Source organism: Athene cunicularia (assembly GCF_003259725.1).
Source record: "Athene cunicularia isolate RWA chromosome 12 unlocalized genomic scaffold, athCun1 chr12_part1, whole genome shotgun sequence".
In the NCBI taxonomy this organism is placed as follows: domain Eukaryota; kingdom Metazoa; phylum Chordata; class Aves; order Strigiformes; family Strigidae; genus Athene; species Athene cunicularia.
Window position 1 is genome coordinate 7,658,624 of NW_020799116.1, and position 18,418 is coordinate 7,677,041.

The 18,418-nt window shown below is 39.0% G+C and overlaps 1 protein-coding gene across 2 annotated transcripts in view; it reads left to right on the forward strand.

Moving 5' to 3' along the window:
* FAM19A1 (family with sequence similarity 19 member A1, C-C motif chemokine like) overlaps nt 1-18,418 on the forward strand; it is a 230,280-nt gene that overhangs the window by 208,378 nt on the left and 3,484 nt on the right. For both annotated transcript variants that reach the window (XM_026857806.1, XM_026857807.1), the window contains exon 4: nt 16,407-16,531. In XM_026857806.1, coding sequence (XP_026713607.1) covers nt 16,407-16,531 — 125 coding nt within the window. The remainder of the gene's footprint in view (nt 1-16,406; nt 16,532-18,418) is intronic.

An 18,418-nucleotide genomic window follows, 5' to 3' on the forward strand; every position in this document is an offset into this window, starting at 1 on the left:
GCTCTTGAGATAATATATCTGTCTTCCTTACTTTGTAGGTCATTTATACAACTCGTAATCTAAGACCTTCTCTCATAATCTAAGCCCTTCTGCTAATACTCAAAAAGGATGTTCTTAGAATCCCAAACTCCTTGCCATCTTGCAGAGCTGGATCTGGACACATAACGTTATAAATTCAACAACGTGTGTCACTATGGGAACTGTTTCTCTTGCCAGACAGTGAGGAATGAACTGAGAACTGGCTGTTTAGACACATGTGTCCGTGTGTGCATGTGTCTGCCAGGCACACACGTACATAAATAACCAAATACAGATAGATAAATGTTACCATTAAGTGTTCGAGTTTCTTTGCTTCTTATTTTGCTTCATAGAGTATCTCTGTAAGTCTGGCAACTAGTCAATTACTGAATTTCTTTTCAAAGGAAGGAAAAGAAAGATTACAAAATTCATAACACTAGCATAAGCCACCATATCTTCCCCACCTGAGGATCTGACCCTGTAATGGTAGTTTCTTTCTTCTTTATAAAGGTAATTATTCTATTAAAATTAATAGTAAAATGAATACTGCTGTGACTGAATTACATGGGATAAGCGTGAAATACTGTGATCTGTTCTGCTATGCATTAGTAATTATAGTGTGCCCGGTGAAATTTGCATAATTTCCTCTCCTTCCCTGCTATCCGCCTTGGTTTAGTTGCTAAAACTCTCTCCAGGGTTGGAGCTAGAGATTGCTACTAGTTTACACCAGCACAGCAAAGAGGGAGTGTTTGCAGAACATAGTGCCCCTGAGTTTTAAGATAGCAGAAAAAAGTTACAAGATAAGCATGAATTTGTTTGGTGTTTGAAATATCTGTGATTGCCATTCTAATATAGAGGACAGCGGTTTTTGTGCTTATATAAATGAGGTGAGGAAAAAAAAAATATCTGTCTCTTCTCCACCTGCTATTTCTGTATGAATAGTTTGGCTTTGTGATGTGACTCTGAGTTCACACTGCCTGGAGCAGTGAAAGCAGTTGGTATCTCAAAGGGACAGCACTCAGAATAAGGGAGAGCCACTACTCATGCAGGAGCTGATGGACCTACAATAGCTTCTGTTTTGGAAAGAGCTGCGTTCACCTGCTTGCGCTTAAGTGGTTCATGGAAAGTTTAAAGTTAACCTCGAATAGGATAAATGATGCTGGGACAAAAGGCAGCCTTTCCCGCAGACATATTGAGACATGCCTTGAGCCAGCAATAGCAAGTACTTCTTAACTAGAAGATGGCAGGAAACAACCGTTTTTTCCGTGCTATATGGGTGCAGGGCAGAAGTATCAGGCCCAGGCTGGTTTCTGAGGACGAGAAGGAGCCTGCCCAGCACTAGCAGGGAGGTTTTGCCCAGCCGCTACTACAGCCCTGCTATGCCAGGGTGTGTGCTCAGCTCAGCAAGGCAGGCGCGTTGCCTTGGCACAGGCTGAATCCCCACAGCCTGATAGAAAGGGACAGATGGGAGAAAGCAGGGATAGAGTGAGCTACTCCCCTTTGACCCGCGGGAGCCTGTGTCTGACATCCTTGCAAGGATCCTACGAGAGCTTGGCTCAACCTGGCTCAACATGGCTTCAGAGACAGAGGGAGGAAATCACAGCAGCCTGGGAAAGCTCTAGCTGTCTGGATTCCTGTGAAATAATTGCTTTCAATAGGATTTTATTGTTATTAACCATATTAGGATGGTCGCAGGTTGGTATAGACAGCTTATGCTTGATTAAATAATGACCTGCTGTAGTGATAAACGCAAACTTGTACCAACGAATAAAAAACTGGTTCTGCTTTCCTGAGAATAGTATGCAGCCACCATTACTCAAAAAAAAAAAAAAAAAAAAAAAAAAAAAAAGATAACGTATTTTGTTTCTTTGGATAAACTTTGATCTTGAAAATCCCCAAGCTAACAGAAGGTCATTCTTTTTTCCTTCCTACAATACTCCGTGCAGTGCACAGCTTAACCATCTCAACAGAAGCACTTTTTCACCCCACAAAAGCAACCTTAGGCAACTTGTAAAAAGGTCATATAAACTTTAGATGCAAGCCGTTATTTTTAATTCATGTGGTCTATCCAATGTTTCCTAGTGCCTGAACAGCCCTTCCTGCAAATTACATTCTTTTTGTGAATATAAACAGTTTATTAAAACTCCTGTATTAATTATTTAAATGAGTTTATAAATATTTGAGGAAGCCCATGCAAAAGGCACTCATAATAAATTATCATATTCTATGTTCATTGAAAGTTAAATTACAAAACTCTGAAGACTGCCTTCTGTAACAAAGCCATTTCTGCTGCCTGTCATCACAAAGTCTATGGTAAGAGCATTATATTTAGGTAGCAGGAAAAAAAAAAAATTGGCATCTAAAGTTTAAAGTGAAATAACATTTCTGGTTTAGAGTGTTTGTACTAAATATGACACACAATCAAGTATGTCACTGCTTAATTACCCATGTTCAATGTCTTGCGGGAGGAGCCATCAGTTTCCAGCCTTGACTTTGAGATCACAGGTGTGGAGACTGAATTAATGAGCAGAAGGGGGGAGAGACATACTGAGGAGAAACCTGGAGCAAGTGAAACAAGGAATCACTCACACAGATCGATTGATTGAATGAGGATCAGATACTGTAAGTGGTACTGGAAAGAATATCAATCCTACAATTCTATGGCAGATCAACCTGAAGAGTGCAAGGGGATTTCTTATATGACAGGACAGGCAAAAATTAAATTAAATAAAAATAGCAACAGTAGGATGGGAAAAACTGCTGTGGATAAACTTTTCTGGGTTTTTTTTTTTTTTTTCAAGATGGGAGGAAGCTTCAGAGTTCTTAGTTTTGCAGTGTTGGTTGGTAAGGTAAAGACTCACTTTGAAGACATTCCCGTCTTTTGATTCTCAGTCTCCACGTACATGGTGGAGTCTGGCTGTCAAGGACATTGCACATTCTAAATGGCAGGTGCCATTTTATATTCTGCAGAATTTGTGTAACGGACAATTAAACTGATTAAACAGGAAGAGATGTCTGATGATGATCCCCCTTCACCATGTTCTTTTTTCTTAATTGTCCTATGTTCAAGGAGCATCCTGAGGTAGACACACGGATGTCTTGAACTTGGTAAAGTCAGTTTGTGGTCATGCAAGATAGAGCAGGAGATGCTCCTGCTGTAAAGCCTCAGACAATGAACTCATGATGGTTGATAAAACCAAATCACTTGTAAAGATGGACTCGCCTCTATGAGCAATGACAGTTTATATTAGCTCCACAAATCCAGCCTTTACAATTTTCCCAACACTTGCCCACTCACCTGCTTCTCTTCATCCATCATCTTTTCCACTGGTGACCACTGCTAAAGCAGAAATCTTACTAGCACGAGGACTGCAATGTAGTGCCCAGAATTAGGGGATTCACTGTCCAATTATCTTTCCTATTTGATCTACTTTTTAAGTTTCAATTATTTGTAGAGGTGACTGTTTAGAAAGAAACCCCAGCTATTTCAACCTTGTGCTGTTTTAAAGTGCTTTAAAAAGATGAGCAGGGAGTATTAGAAAAATTCATCTACACCAACCTCGTGTTCGGTTTGCTAGTAACTACAGCAATTCTCAGTATCTTTGTTTAGCTGCTTGCATACATTTTGTAATTGGCAGAGCTGAACATATTCTGCAAAGCATTTTAGCTAATTCATGCTCAGGTTTGTAAAAGAATTTGCGCTGGGCATGCTCAGATTCCATTTACATTCATTCTGTATGAGCATTAATGAGATCAAGTAGAACAAGGACAGATGTTTGTGAAAAATAAAATGTTAAACTCCTATTTGTAGTGATGAGAATAGAACTTCCAGCTTCATAGCTAGCAACCATCTGACCGGAGCATGCACGAGATTCCTGGAGTATCTGGAGTCTAAGACTCACAGCTCCTTCCATCTGGTTATTTTTTCAAGAGCACATCTTGTGCATTACATAGGAAATAATGATCCTTGTATAAATTAAGGATTATTCACTCTAAGGACAACAGAGTAAGGTCATCATATAAATTATTTGTAGAAAAGACTTACTTATAAGTGCAATCCACGGACTCTTCCAAGGTAAAAGGGGGGAAAAAAACACTGTAAATGGTAGTGAATTTTCATCCTTTAAAATAATACAACTCGGATTTAAATTGAATGGAGGCAAAAAGAAATGAGCTGTGCCAATACCAACACGGCCATGAAATTTCAAGTGCCCATTAACAGACTTCTCAGCTCTGTAAAATATTTCAGAGTAAATAAGCATTATGAGCACTGAAGGAAAACATAATTTCAAAGAAAAGCTTGTCAGTTAAGGTCAGTTTAATATCCACTCATGAATTTCACTGTTTTTAAGTCCTGCTGATAAGCTTTTATAATTGAGTTACTTCTCTTATTCCATGCATATTGAAGCAGTAATTAAGCTATGATATGAAATACAAAGTAACGTGTGCACAATTCATCAATTTTTTGTTCAGTCTCGCAGTTCTTGTTCCGATTGCACTGTCATTGTTGCACTGAAATATCTCCAAATCTATCATGTCAAGATTATGCATGATGTAATTTGTAATAGCAGCTAGGGATTTGTTTACAAAAAACAAATGTTCCTTTAATCTTTAAAACAAAATTAGACTTGTCTTCCATCACAGAACAAAGAGATTTCAATGAATACAACACTTTTAATAAATCAGTAATTGCCTCGTGGAGTGGCAGTTGGCTCATTTAACTTAACCTTTGAAAACAGCTTCCGCCACACAGATTTTATACTGTGCCCTTCTGAGATAAATTTTGAGAGCTGGACTGTGGATATTTAAGTGCTCTATAGGTGTATTATTAATACCACAGCAGAGAATTTGGACCATATCATCTTTTCACAGCAGAGATAATTGCAAGTTAACTAAACTGCCTCCTAAAGAAATTTGCAAGCTCTGCCTTTTGGTACCACTGTGCATAAAGTGGCACACCACATGCAAGTTCATAGTACCATCATTAGGACAATAAAACCTCCCTTAGCTTATCATTTCAAACTGAATCATCCCTACAATGCAAGCACAGGGCACCTGACCCTAGCTTGCAGTGTGAGTTTGTTGGTTGGTGGGGGATTAAATAGCACTCCACCAGCTGTAAACCAGTCTGCTGTAAACATATTTCTGTAGGTGATATGGGCTGAAAATAGCTGGTGGGTACAGACAATAGCAAAGAGCTGCTCCCATCCTTCCCCGGGCACCCTGGGTCATCCATGAGTTATTTTCATCAGGGCTTTGACCCACATCACTTTACTCTGAAAATCAACCAGCCATGTGCCAACAGGCGATTAATGACGACTTTTTTTCTTCTGCATATGTGTCCATTGGATAATAGATCTGTGCATATTTTATTAGGCTGCAGGGCACAACAGGCAGAACATTTCAGAGGGAAGAGAACGTACCAAGAATGTATTATGACATTAGGTCAAGCATAGGTGAACTTCAGCTACATGAAAAGTGTTTTAATTGCCAGCCATGGACTATTTAGGCAACTTTACAGGACAAAGATGTGTGATGGTGAGTGGGTTTTTTTCAACATAAGTATGACCACACCAGCAGGTGCTTGCACTGGTGGAACTGGGGAAAATAAGAAGGTCCCTCTAGAGCCACATTCTGCCACCACGGCAATGCTGCTCACATCCATCCCCATCCTCACGTGGTAGTCAGCCTGTGCGAAAGGATGATGCCTCAAGCAAGGGTTCTCCTATAAAGTTGAAAACCTGAGTCACTGAAGTGATGGCTGAAATCTGTGTTTAATCACACACCTCGATATATTGCTGAATCTGCCAGTACCACTCAACCCAGGAAGAGTCTCAGGCCAGCAGTGATATTCAGACCCTTTTAGGACTTCACATTCTTATAATGAGCTCAAAATTAAGGAGTGTTTTGATTCAGGAGTTTTCCAGCTCTGTTTATTATCCTCTTTCCAACCTTTCTAAGGGAAGAATAGCAGATGGCTTCATGTACTTCACACCTCTTAGCAGTCCCTTTTTACAAAAATTCCTTGATATCGAGATTTTAGGAGAAACATCACCCTTTTACTGCTCATGCCAATCTCTAACCATTCTGGTTTTGGTTCTTTTGCCACTGTTCCCGTCCTCATACACTTTCTTCAGCAGCAGGTACCCACCTGACAGCCCTCACTATTACAGAGATAACACCTGGAACCACAGCCATGTATTCCAGCATTTTCTAAGATTAGCAATTCAACCTTAGGTCTTTAAAGCACAGAGATTTTTAGTATTTTTCACAGAGAAAAACTGTGACAATATAATAGCTTGCATTTAACGAAAAATAAAAAGCCAAACCGAAAAACATACAAAGAAAAAAAAGTGGGTTTTATTGACTAACAGCACATAATCACATTATGTGTTATTAATTTACGTAGATTCAAGGGAAGAAATTTCCTTATTTATTTATTTATTTACAGGGATCTTCTCCGTGGACTGGAAACAATAACAGACAAATACTACACAATTCATACCCGAGCAGTACACCAGAATTTAATTTCATAACTATCCAATATATTATGCATGCTTTGTTATGCCTTATAAATGCATTACAGTTATATAATTTATTAATTTTCAGTGTTCTTTCATAGAGTATTTTGCTGCTAAGCTATGTTTCTGGCACCCCATTCAGCCAAAATTTCATCATAGACTTTCACCCTTCAGAGCCCATCATGTAGCTTTTCACTTCCACCTCGCTAAACCCAGCTCCCCTGCAGCACAGGGGATTCATGTTTGAGCAAACAGCAACTTTTACAGACACCAGATTTGGTCCAAAGCCCACAAAAACTGAGTGGGATTTTTTTTTCCTGTTTCTTGAGTAACTGTTGGATCGGACACAGTTGATTGGTTTCTAATGCAAAAGCAGGCAATAATGGTTCCTCTTGGGTGCTCATTTCCACCATCGTGAGGGACAAAGCCATAGCAATTGTATCATCGGTTCAACACAGTCATTCCCCAGCAATGCTGGTTGTGTGAGCAAATATCACCACAGCAGCTCATCACATATATATGGGGGTATTTATATATATATATATATATATATATATATATATGCCACCCAGAAACCTCTGTGCACCTCCCTTATCCTCATCTCACAGCTTGGCTCCTCTCTCTGTATTTCAACTCATTCATTTACTTTATTAATGAATTATAATTAATGAAAAATTAACATTGCACAGAGACGTTTTTCTTCTTTGATGGCAAACCAGTCCTCAGCCCTGGTGTGAATATTTATAAGCAGCTTCCTATTGTCTTCCCAAAAATGTATAATTATGCTGCAGTTCGTTGGCATTTCATTAAATATATAACAATAAGATTAAGCTTTCACTAGGCTATCTAGAAGCAGTTCAAATATGGTGTAAATAACACTGCTACACTGCGCAAATATTTTATCAGCCTGCTCTCAGCTTTATTCTGCAGCAAGGGATGGATTCAGTTCCAAACTTCAGTAATAAATAGCAGCAATGGGTCTCCCTAACCTACAAAAGATCAATTTTCCCTGTAGAGGTTGGGAGAGGATCCTCAGTCGCCTGCATTCATTTCAGCTCCCTGCATGTAAGCATTTCATGTTTTCATTAGTCTCATTAGCACTCATTAGTGTCAGCAGGTTGCTCTCAAATGACCCACTGTCTTTGCAGTGAGGTTATGTCAAACACCAATAAACTCACATGCGTAAAACTGTAAATAAAAAGGTGGGTGGCTTGACAGTTACCTTAAACATATGTTGTTGTGCATGAATTCAAGAATTTCCAGGAGAAGATGTAAGGCTGTGTCCTAACGCTCTGGAAGGTCACAGAATACGCCATGCACTTCTGGGGAGACAAGTTTATCACACGTGGTTTATTTTATCGTTTCATGTCCTTTCTGCCGCAGATATCTGCAAAAACCTGTGTTGTTGAGGCTTGTGCTGCCTTTCATTGTAGAAATGAAGCTTCCAGGTAATTCAGTGAAGGTTTGGATATAATACCAACTATGATCCGTAACTGGCAGAGAAAAAATGCCAAGCATTGGTCATATCTGAGCTCAGTGGAATATGGACTCCTTAAAAAACCCAACGGCACCTTTTGAGTACAATATTAGCAAAAGAGAACAGGGGTTGAGAGGCATCTGCCAAACACGATTCGACTGACCTGGGACCTGCTGACATCTCCAGTAAGCAGTGCTGCAACCCTTTGGCCTCCAAGCCTGACAGCTTCTGGTGGCTTCGTTTTTTTATTACCTTTAAACCTGAGATTTTGGAAAGATCTCACAAGTCGAACGGCAGGGCTCCAGAAAAATCTTAATTGTTTTTTATTGGCCTTTACTCAGTGCTGCTGAGATCTACCTGACTCAGAAGAACATTCTGCAAATTCAACAGTTCTCCGTTAAATCCGTATGGTTTTATCTGTGTACTTAGCTAACAAAACTGGGGTTTGTACCTCTGAACAGCTGTACACACTTTGCAAGTACTCAGAGGACTGAAGTCCTGTCATTTCTAATGCATTCATGGAAGTGAAGATGCGTGTTCACTTACCATGAAGGTGCCACCCGTGAGAAATTGTAGGCCGGCTACAGTTATGGATGCCCTTCAGCCATATGTCTAAGCAACATTTGTTTCCAAAGGGGCAAAGAGAGGGTCATGGAAGAATTACGTAGCTGCAGTGTTTGACCCTCCCAGGCTGACCAGCAATGAGGGCTAGAAATTCCTTTGCAAAGATCTAAGCTATTTTGCATTAAATCTGTTCTTTAACAGACCATCTCTATTGAGCTGAAAGTCAGGCATGTGTTTAAAAACCTTCTGGCAGCACACAGACTTCATATAATTTCACTGTAATTATTTATTATCTTAGTACCTAGGAAACCCAGGCTCAGACCAAGACACCGTTCTTCTAGTTGTACAAATGCAGAAAAAAACGTCAGTCCCAAATTGCTGCAATACAGTGTTGAAGCTCAACAGGTCAGTAAAGACGCAGGGGATCATACAAGGAAACGAGGCAAAAATAACTCATCCTCTTAGGTAAATAAAATTACGAAATGGAAAGTGGCTACAGCAATATGATGATTTACCTGTAGTAATAAAGAAAGTCAGTAGCAGAGCTGGGATTAAACAAGCCTCGGGAGTTTCTGATTCTCAGGCCATTAGGCAACGCCATCTCCGATAGTCATATTGTTATGAGGGAAGTATACAACATGCTTATGTAATTTTTTCCAATTTACCTAACAGTATGCCAACTGTTAGAAAATGGCAATGTAAGTGCTTTTTCACTAGTGAGTCTTCTCATGCTGTCGAATTAGCACCCTCTTTGCTGGTTTATGCAGATCTCAAATGGAAATTGTTCATGGATTCTTTGCATCTAATCTGCCCTTTCATATTTTATGAGTATATTTTAGTGCAGCCCACAGAGTTGTTCAGACACATATTGCGCTCTTAAAAATATCCTACTCTGGCTTCTGAATATATTGCAATGAAAAATCAAAACTTCTGGATGGGAAAAAATTTTAAAACTTTCATTTCTTTCTAAAGTTTCTGCCAGTGAATTGATAAAACACTGTTCAAAATTTGGAGAGTATTGCAAAGATCAGAAAGTTCTAAAAGGAAAAAAAAAATAGTTTGATGATCTCTTTTTAATGTTTACTGCAATTTAAAAATATTAAATTAACTCAGCAAGACTGGATCTGAGGCAATTAGGAGAGATGAGACATCACTTGCCAGACTGATTGTACTGTGCTTGTATTTTAAACTGAAGAAATGTCAGTTTTGCCAGAGTTATGAGAGGTCTGTTATCAAAGTCTGCAAAGTATTACACTGCATGAGCATCAGATTGATGCTTCTAAAATTGAGTAAGATTGAATTAAAGCAGATAGTTGATGGACTCCCTGTAGGAAACATTCTGTATTTCTTCCAGACAGCATTATTCAACCCGAAATCTTTTGTTTCGGAGTTGTATTCTTTAACTTATCAGACTACTGCTTTACAACTCCCAGAGTAAATGGTATCTCGGTCTGTTTATGAAATACATAACCCTTCATATGACATTTTCTTTCAATCCAGTTTTCTCATCCTCCTAGAAAGTGTGTTCCCACCCCTGTAATTCATTCTGCACCCCATGACATGCCAATAAAGTAAGAGAAACTACATGTCTCATTCAATTCTCTGAGATTTTGTTTTATAAGGAATAAGGTGAGCACAGGGTTACAGATTCTCCTATTCTATAATAGTTTATATCGGGATGGGGTTTAAGGAAAAAAAAAAAAAAAAACAAAAAACAAACCTACCTGAAAGATTTTACCTACCTCTGTGCTATTGCTGCTGCCAAAAGTCTCCATCAGTGCAAGAGTCTCTCATGGGGAGTTTGAACTTTCCTTTAATCTAATCCATTTAGAAAATGACTCACAATTTATTGAATAAAGTGGAGAAAATGGATATCTTTTCATTAAGCTGACAAAGTCTTTTTCACTGCTGGCATCTGTGAAATGTGTTCTCTATTTAAATTTTATTTATATCAATCTTCTCTGGTGGAAACTAGATTAAAATGAAATGCTTTATACTTACAGTAAAAACTTTCCCATCCTGCAACGAGTGTCATACTGGTTTTCAAAACGAACTCTGTTTCTTATTCCTTGGAGTAACATGATACCTATGATCAGGAGGAAGCACAATCTAATATCTCTATTCTTTGTATTCTATTTCGGTATAAACAAAATGTGTACGCTTTGTCACAGGCAAGGAGAGATAGCTGCTGCGGCTTCATAATGGCAAATGCAGAAGCAATCTTGGAACATTTTAATACATAGCATGTTCCCTCTAAACTGTTGAAAAATGCATGATACTTCCCTCTGTTTTCATATTTCAGGGTCTTCCATAAACATGAATTAAAGTTATATATATTACTCCGTGAGTTTTGTCGTATTGTTACATTGTTCGATAGAATGTCTTTATACTTATTGTCATATATTGTTTGTCATATCGTTAAAGCAGTTTCCTAAACACAAATGCAGAAAAGTTAAAGGACAATTCTATCTGAAAAAAAAAAAAAAAAAACCCTTTGCATTTTTTATACACCCCAGGGTAGCAAACATGACACAAGCAAGTGCCTGTGAGTCTTTGGGCTGGGTGTGCACATTTTCTCCCAGACTACCCTCTGCTGATGTCCTGTTAATCACTGTAAGAGGGCAGTTAGTCACTGCCTTGAACAACTGAGGAGCTTCAGTCTAAGGCAAGAACTTTGAGTATGTAAAACATAACATGTTTGGGAGTTTCAACAAGCAAGGAAGTTTTAATCAAATGGATTGTGTATTTTTTTCCAAATATTGCCGAGTCAAGAGGAAGATGATGGAATAGTTAGTGTTTCCATGTTGATTTGATCTCAGTTTAGGTGTAGATATTTGAAGGTCTTCAATGCAGTTTTACTGCCCTGTAATAGAATAACTGTTAATGAGGAAATTTTTTTACTGGGGAAAATGTCCCCAGCCAGATCTCTTCATGCATCAAACCTTTGTGCTCCAGATGATGCACAAGATCAAGCAGTCACTACCCTTACGCAACCCATAAAGGTTCTTATGAACTTTGCAAGCTGAAGCCTACTGAGTTCAGCCTAAGCTCGAAGTTCCCTGCAGCCATCTAAGGCTTTGGGCATTATGTTTGGGAACAAATCTATTTTAAAATGCAATACAATTGTGTAAACACTAGTAGATATAAGATACTCTCTTGCTCTTTCCGTATATTCCATCTGATCCCTGGATCTCTTATCTGTAGTTTGTTTCTTTGTTTGGTACACACGATCAGCAAATGCCACTTCAACCAAATGCTTTTTTGTCTGTTAATTCATGCAGACTAAATACATCAGAAGTTAAATATTTTGATCAATTTTTTTCTGTAGCTTTGCAAACAAAGATTAAAAAAAAACAGTGGAAATAGGACTGGGAAAAAAAAATCTCAAGAATTTTCTGAAGAAAGTTGCTTTTCTCTCTGTTCCATTAGTTATATGCTTAGAGTTTAATATTTGTATAAAAGGGACATTTTCTTGAACTTGGATATAAGCAATCCCTTATTTACACTAGCAGAAGCTGGGGGAAAAAAAATGACAAAAAAAAACCAAAACAAAACCACCCACAAATGTGGCAGGAGTAAGTCAAGGCTCTTTTATGTCATATCCTTTTCCCATGGCTGAGGGTATCTGTCTCAGTTAAGTCAGCCTTGCATGAAAAAACTCCATGCTTCATGTATTCCCCAGACAGTGAGAAGAACACAATGAAAACCACTCCAAAACATTACAGGAGTCTAATTCAGCATGATGTGAGCAGTCTCAGCCTGTGATGACTGCTAACTAACAGAAGCCTGTAATTCTCAGCCAGAATTAGCAGCTTGGGTCACCGAAAAACAGGTTCCTGAGGATCTGGGAGACGTTGAATGCAAGCTTCCCAGAGGGAAAACATCTTAACTTTAACAATTCTCTCTGTCATGTGACTGCTTCAGCACATCTCAGAGCAACATAACCCAAACATAGAGAAGTTGTATTGTTTTTCCCAGGGAAACTTTCCCCCCCTCCCCATACAGGTGTACCTAATCTCAAACACAGCAAACTGTGATTCATTTTAAAGCTTTTTCCTGCCTCTTTGAACAGAACTGGAGGTGTAAAACTTTGAAATCAAGTAGACCTCAAAGGATCAGCAGTATCCACGAAGGACAACCGGTCCTAAAGATTAAAAGGTTCTTAATAGACGAAAAAACCTATAAGTACAAAACTCAAAGGAAATAATTTTCATCAGGCTCTAGACACTCCTGCCACAGCATGGTGCTGAGGACTAGACCACAGCGAGCTTTGTAGTGCTTCAGACTTACAAAGGATTTTGCCCACTTACTTACATATTAAAGACAAATAGGAGCTTTTCATCTGCAAATTGCCTTAGTTTCCCCCTTTTATAAAGGGAACCTTATCTCCAGTCCAGCTCTACTAGGTAGGGACAGGTGAGGGGTACTCACTGGTGGACCCTTGGGTGGGCTACCTTGTGATTGTAACTGCACTGCAATCACAATTTTTTTTTAATATATATATTATATATAAAATCTACACACTATTACATGAATTAGTTGACGTTAAGGTTCAGCATTGACTTTGCATTTGATTATTTTTCAAGGTCAATATGCAAATACTTGGGCTGTATTTAACAACATCAGTAAGTACTTAGATCATTTTAATTGCTATGAACAGCATTGCTTCTCCATGCTGCCACTCAGTCTGTATTCATCTCATATCTCTGTTCTACACTGTAAACTCCTGAGGGCAGGGCATTCAGTTTTGTGGGGTTTAGTACCTAGCACCATAGGATCCTTCTGCATGGTTATTTAATGCTGCAGCACTGCTACTAGTAAATAATTATGATCATCACTTTTGATTCCGTGTCGCAGGATTCTCCTCACGTATTCACGGATTCTCTGCTCTGATGATTGCTGTGAAGGCCAGTATTTAACAGGATATGGTTTTTCAGTTTGCCCACTGCACCATCTATTATTAGAGCACAGATTCAGTCCTCATGTGCCTTTTCATGCATAGCAAAGAGAAATGTCTCTTTTCTCCACTGTTAGCAGCATTAATGATACCCTTCTGAAAATGATGTGTGAATAGCATCATTAAACTGCCTTGCAAGCCCAGGTGTAAAGGGGTTTTGTGTGCGTGTGTGATGTCCATATGGAGATATTATACATTACATGATAAAAATGAGGTGTAAGCTGTGAGAAGAACCAGGAAAGACAACACAGAGAATCGACGTAGGGCACTTGCAACTGAACTATTGTATTCTGCTCTATTCTAAGCTTAGCTCACTTGCTCCAACATACTCAACTCTTCTTCCAGACCAAAGGAGCTTTCAAACCAAAGGTGTTTCTCCTTGTGTTTCAAGTAAACTCAGTGGGTGAAGACCATATCCCTGTTGGGGCAGTTACTCAGCAGGTCGGCTGGTGTAATCACGTTTCATGTGAAGGCCTGTTTTAGAGGTACTAACCTGGACTCCTGAATTGCAGTAGCTTCTCATTAATTAGGTGGCCCATAAATATTCACTCTCATTCTGATTTCTTTTGTACTAAAGTGGGCTATATGTGGGTGCATTCCACCATGATCCACTAAATATCTTGACCATATGCCACTCAGATCAACCATGTCCTTCAACAAGTGGCAGGGGCTGGTTTATCCAGCTTAGCTGAAGAACAGGGATCTCACCTTTACAAAGGAAGTCTTAATTGCACTTTAAAGGAAATAAAAGTGAAATTTAATTAATATACTTGACCTTCTTTACAGGATTTCCCACTCTATGTTAACCATTTTTATTTCCCAGAGTTTACTACCAGCTTTATGTAAAAAACAGCTTCATTTCTGGGCACGTGACACACCTCTGTGTTCATTTAACCACTCTAAATTATTTCTCTGTTACATTCTTACCTAAGGAATATGGTATTTATCTTATTTCGGGTGTAAGTGTGTGAATCTAATTCTCCCATCTGTAAATACACATTTATAGTATAACACACCTACTGGCTTGCATCTGCGTGTGTCTGCAGCAAAGGAAGCTGGTCAGAAAGTCTGGGGAGCATTAAGGAGAGGAGGTAATTACAGGAGGCTGCCAGAAGATTTCAAAGTGGCTGAGGGTTGGCTGTGTTGGCAGTGGTTCATTTTTCATGGGCTGCACTGGAAAACAAAATACTAAATTGGAACAGTCCTTTGATAATGTAGTTTTCCTTTCAGGGCAAGATCAAAAAGGGAACATTTTCTAGTAAATCAGGATTAGAGCAATAAAGTCAACTGCTTAGGTGGAACAACAGCAGGTCTGGTAAAACAGTGTGATGGGTATAGCTCCATGTAGATAATGCTGATGATGCGTAAGTTTGAAGCCGTGGTCATCCAGCACCCACCTCTCCTAACCCAAACCCAAGGATGTAGCCCGAGCATTACTGAAAATGTCAGAGTGCCTCTTCTGTCCCTTGCTGAGTCTCTCTCTTCTACAGTCTCCTGCTCTCTATGCCATGCAGAGCCTCCTCTTGCATGATGAAATGGAATAGTGATACACACTTTTTAGTCTAGGAGTATGTGTGGCTTTGGTGCGTTTATTTTTTCTGTGTGGGTTGGTCATATGTTAGAGATTTAGAGAAAAAGGGACTTGTATTCATCTGAGTAACTGTGGATTAAGGGGATGGACATTAGCAGCAGCTGCAGGTACATCTTTGGGTGTTCCTTAGGATTTTGTGAGCATAAATAGATTACAACTAGATAAAAAATAAATCAAGACTTCCATTATAAATGTTCTTAAATCAGTCCATGCACAACAGGGCATTTTCCAGAGCCGAATGGTGTGATACAGTGTAGTCCGCTGCTTCAAAGGTATTTGATGGGCTTGAAGCAGCTATGTGGGGTGAGTTGAACGGGTTAAGCATCTCTATTTGAGTGAGTGTGAGAAGTTTTCACAGTTAGGCTTCATGAGTGCAACCATGAAATTAATTCTTGCCAGGGAAAACAAACCACAGGCAGAGCCACTCATGCACCAACTAGCCATAGCTTGCAAGGTTAGCTAAAGTTTATCAAAATCCCCAGACAAAAATTGTCATTAAGATACAGTTAAGGTCATAGACAGATAACAATTCCCAGGCAAGAAACATCATTAGGGTACACTCAAGGTTGTAAACATATGTGCCAATTAAATTCAAACAACAAGATCCAAACACTGACATTATTTACAATGTTAAATATTTGGAAATTAAAAGTTACTCCTAGAGATAATATGGTTTCTATAAAACTCATAATCATGTTTCAACAAACTGAACTTCTGCTGCTGTTCAGTGTCACCTTACCTTCTATTTCTAGTCGTGACGCTCGCTGCCATGGGATAGTGTGAAAGCTAGAAGTCTGTATGGGTTCAAAAAACTGCACAGATCTGTGGAAGAAAAAAGACAGCTATAAGTACTGAAAGTGAAGCAGACTGTTTCTTCGGCAGTACCCTGAGCCACAAGTCCTGAAGACCTGGAGAATATTCTGAAGAAAATCTCTTTCAGCTTACCTTGTTCTTATATATGTCCATAAAGATCAGATTGGCCACTCATGAAAATGGACCGTTAGCATGGATGGTCCTTTGGTCTGAAGCAGTGTTGCTGCCATCACAGTATTCCCCACAGGCACATGATAGTAAACTAGATTTCAAGTATAAAGAAGCTATGGCAAGCAGTCTTAGAGAATATAAGATGCAAAACAAGCAATTAAATGTGAAATCCTTGCAACTAAATTCCAATTGAAGGGTTTAGAAGGGACACTCTGCCTCTTAAATGCCTTAAGATATTATTTAATTAGATTTTTCATTATAACACAGTTGTGAACGTTGTCTTTTCTCTTTTAGCTTCAATAGTGATTGGGAAATGGTGGTGTGAGATGGAGCCCTGCCTAGAAGGAGAGGAATGTAAGACATTGCCTGATAATTCTGGATGGATGTGTGCGACTGGCAATAAAATCAAAACCACCAGAGTAAGTTGTCTTTCTGTCTATACCCAGGAGGTCTTCATAGAAAAGGAAGTCACTAATGATTGCTCACACCTATCTTTTCCATCATCATGTCTGCCGTAAAAGTCTTAAAGATCACTGCACCCCTCCCCAGCCACCCCGTGCTTCTGGCCGTAATTTAGCAAAAAATCGGATGGATTCAGGCTTGTCAGCTGGGTCCAGGCATAACAGACAGGTTTGAGTTGCTGAATCACGAGGTCACTTACTTACAGACACTGTCACCTCATAAAAAAACCCAGTGCACATGACTGAGTCCCTTTCTGATGGCTAAAGGGAAGAATGTTAGACCAAAAGGATCTGCTGGATCCTGCATTCATTCCTTGGCTGTTCCAGGCCACATCGGTATTAGCAGCTGTACAGGTGCTTTGTAGCATGAAACTGTGTGGAAGACTCAACTCGCTATCTGCATTTCAAGTGTAACTTGAGAGCAGCTCGAGCCCCATGCATCCTTTAGTGACCTACTCTTGAGATGCTGAGGATTCAGGTAACGCGGGCCAACAGGTGATGACAACTTTCACCGTCTCACTAGGAAAATGCTGAGATATAGCTGCAAAGAGAGAGAGTGTGAATGAGCCGGCTAAACTTCTCCCACTACGAGATTGCCTTTGGGGAAAAAAAAAAAAAAAGTTTTTTTCAAAAAGATTCTAGTTTTTCTTTTGCGTTGTGCAATCGTTTCACAACCATTTTCTAAAAACTGCTACCTATACCTGTATTCAGCAATTTTAATTAAATTGTCATCATACCACGATTCATTTTTTTTCCACAAAAATTACATGGTTGCCAACTCAAAATACTTTTATGAATGAATAAATGATAGTTTTCAGTGAAGTGGAAAATAACTTTTGAAACCTGCTAGATAAAAAAAGCAAATTTTCAAGAATTTTTTTCCCTGTTCGTTAAGAGTTTCTATGTACTTATACCCAGCTACTAATTCACAGGAATGTGTCATGATTTCCTGACTTATTTATTTTTCTACAGTCCTAACTCTAGCCGTTTTTCATGTCTTCTAGGCCTTTTTGTTGAAGGAGATTTTACCCCAGGTGATCTCCATGCCGTCTGAATACTTTTCGTTCCCTCCGTATGATTTACCCCAGGATGAATGATTTGTATTACAACCCGAGTTTCCTGAACGATGCCTTCTGGCATGGCTAATCTCACCACCACATTAAATTACTAGGATAAGCACTAATTTAGGAGGTTTTCTTTGCAGAAGGCAGTAAGTGGCCCCTGAAAACAGAAAGCCTATTATCTCTTTGTCATCTCCCAGACCAAAGGAGAAAGCACTGGAGGAACTGTGATTCCCTGACTCAATTTATTCCTGCAGTGGCATTATTTCTGCAAACTGATCTCTTCTGAGATCTGAAAAAATCACTGGAAGGTTGTGCCCTAACGTATGTGCTTTGCAGTGCAATTAAAAACAAACAAACAAACAAAACCAAAACCACCACAAACTCCCTACATGTCCTTTCCAGTGAGGCAACATTTTTCCCACTGAATTGGGGAATTAAAATGGAAGGAAGTGATATTAAAGAAGCAATAAGCAACATGAAGTTTGTTATACTTTTGTTAAATTACAGTAATTCAATACTTGTGCAATCTGTCTGCAAATTATATGATTTAGGAATTGCATTTACTTTATTCTGTGAAATCGTCCTGCTCTTAACTCCCTCAACTGTCAACATGTAAACTAGTTTTAGGTGATAGCCCGCATCTAGAAGTGATTGCTAGAAATTTAGCAGCCTCATTAATATGCAGATGTATGGTCCAATCTATTCAGTATGCATTATTGTATTTCATTTAAATTAAATACTTACAGAGTGAGTGCTCATAACTGAAAAAATATTTCTTCAT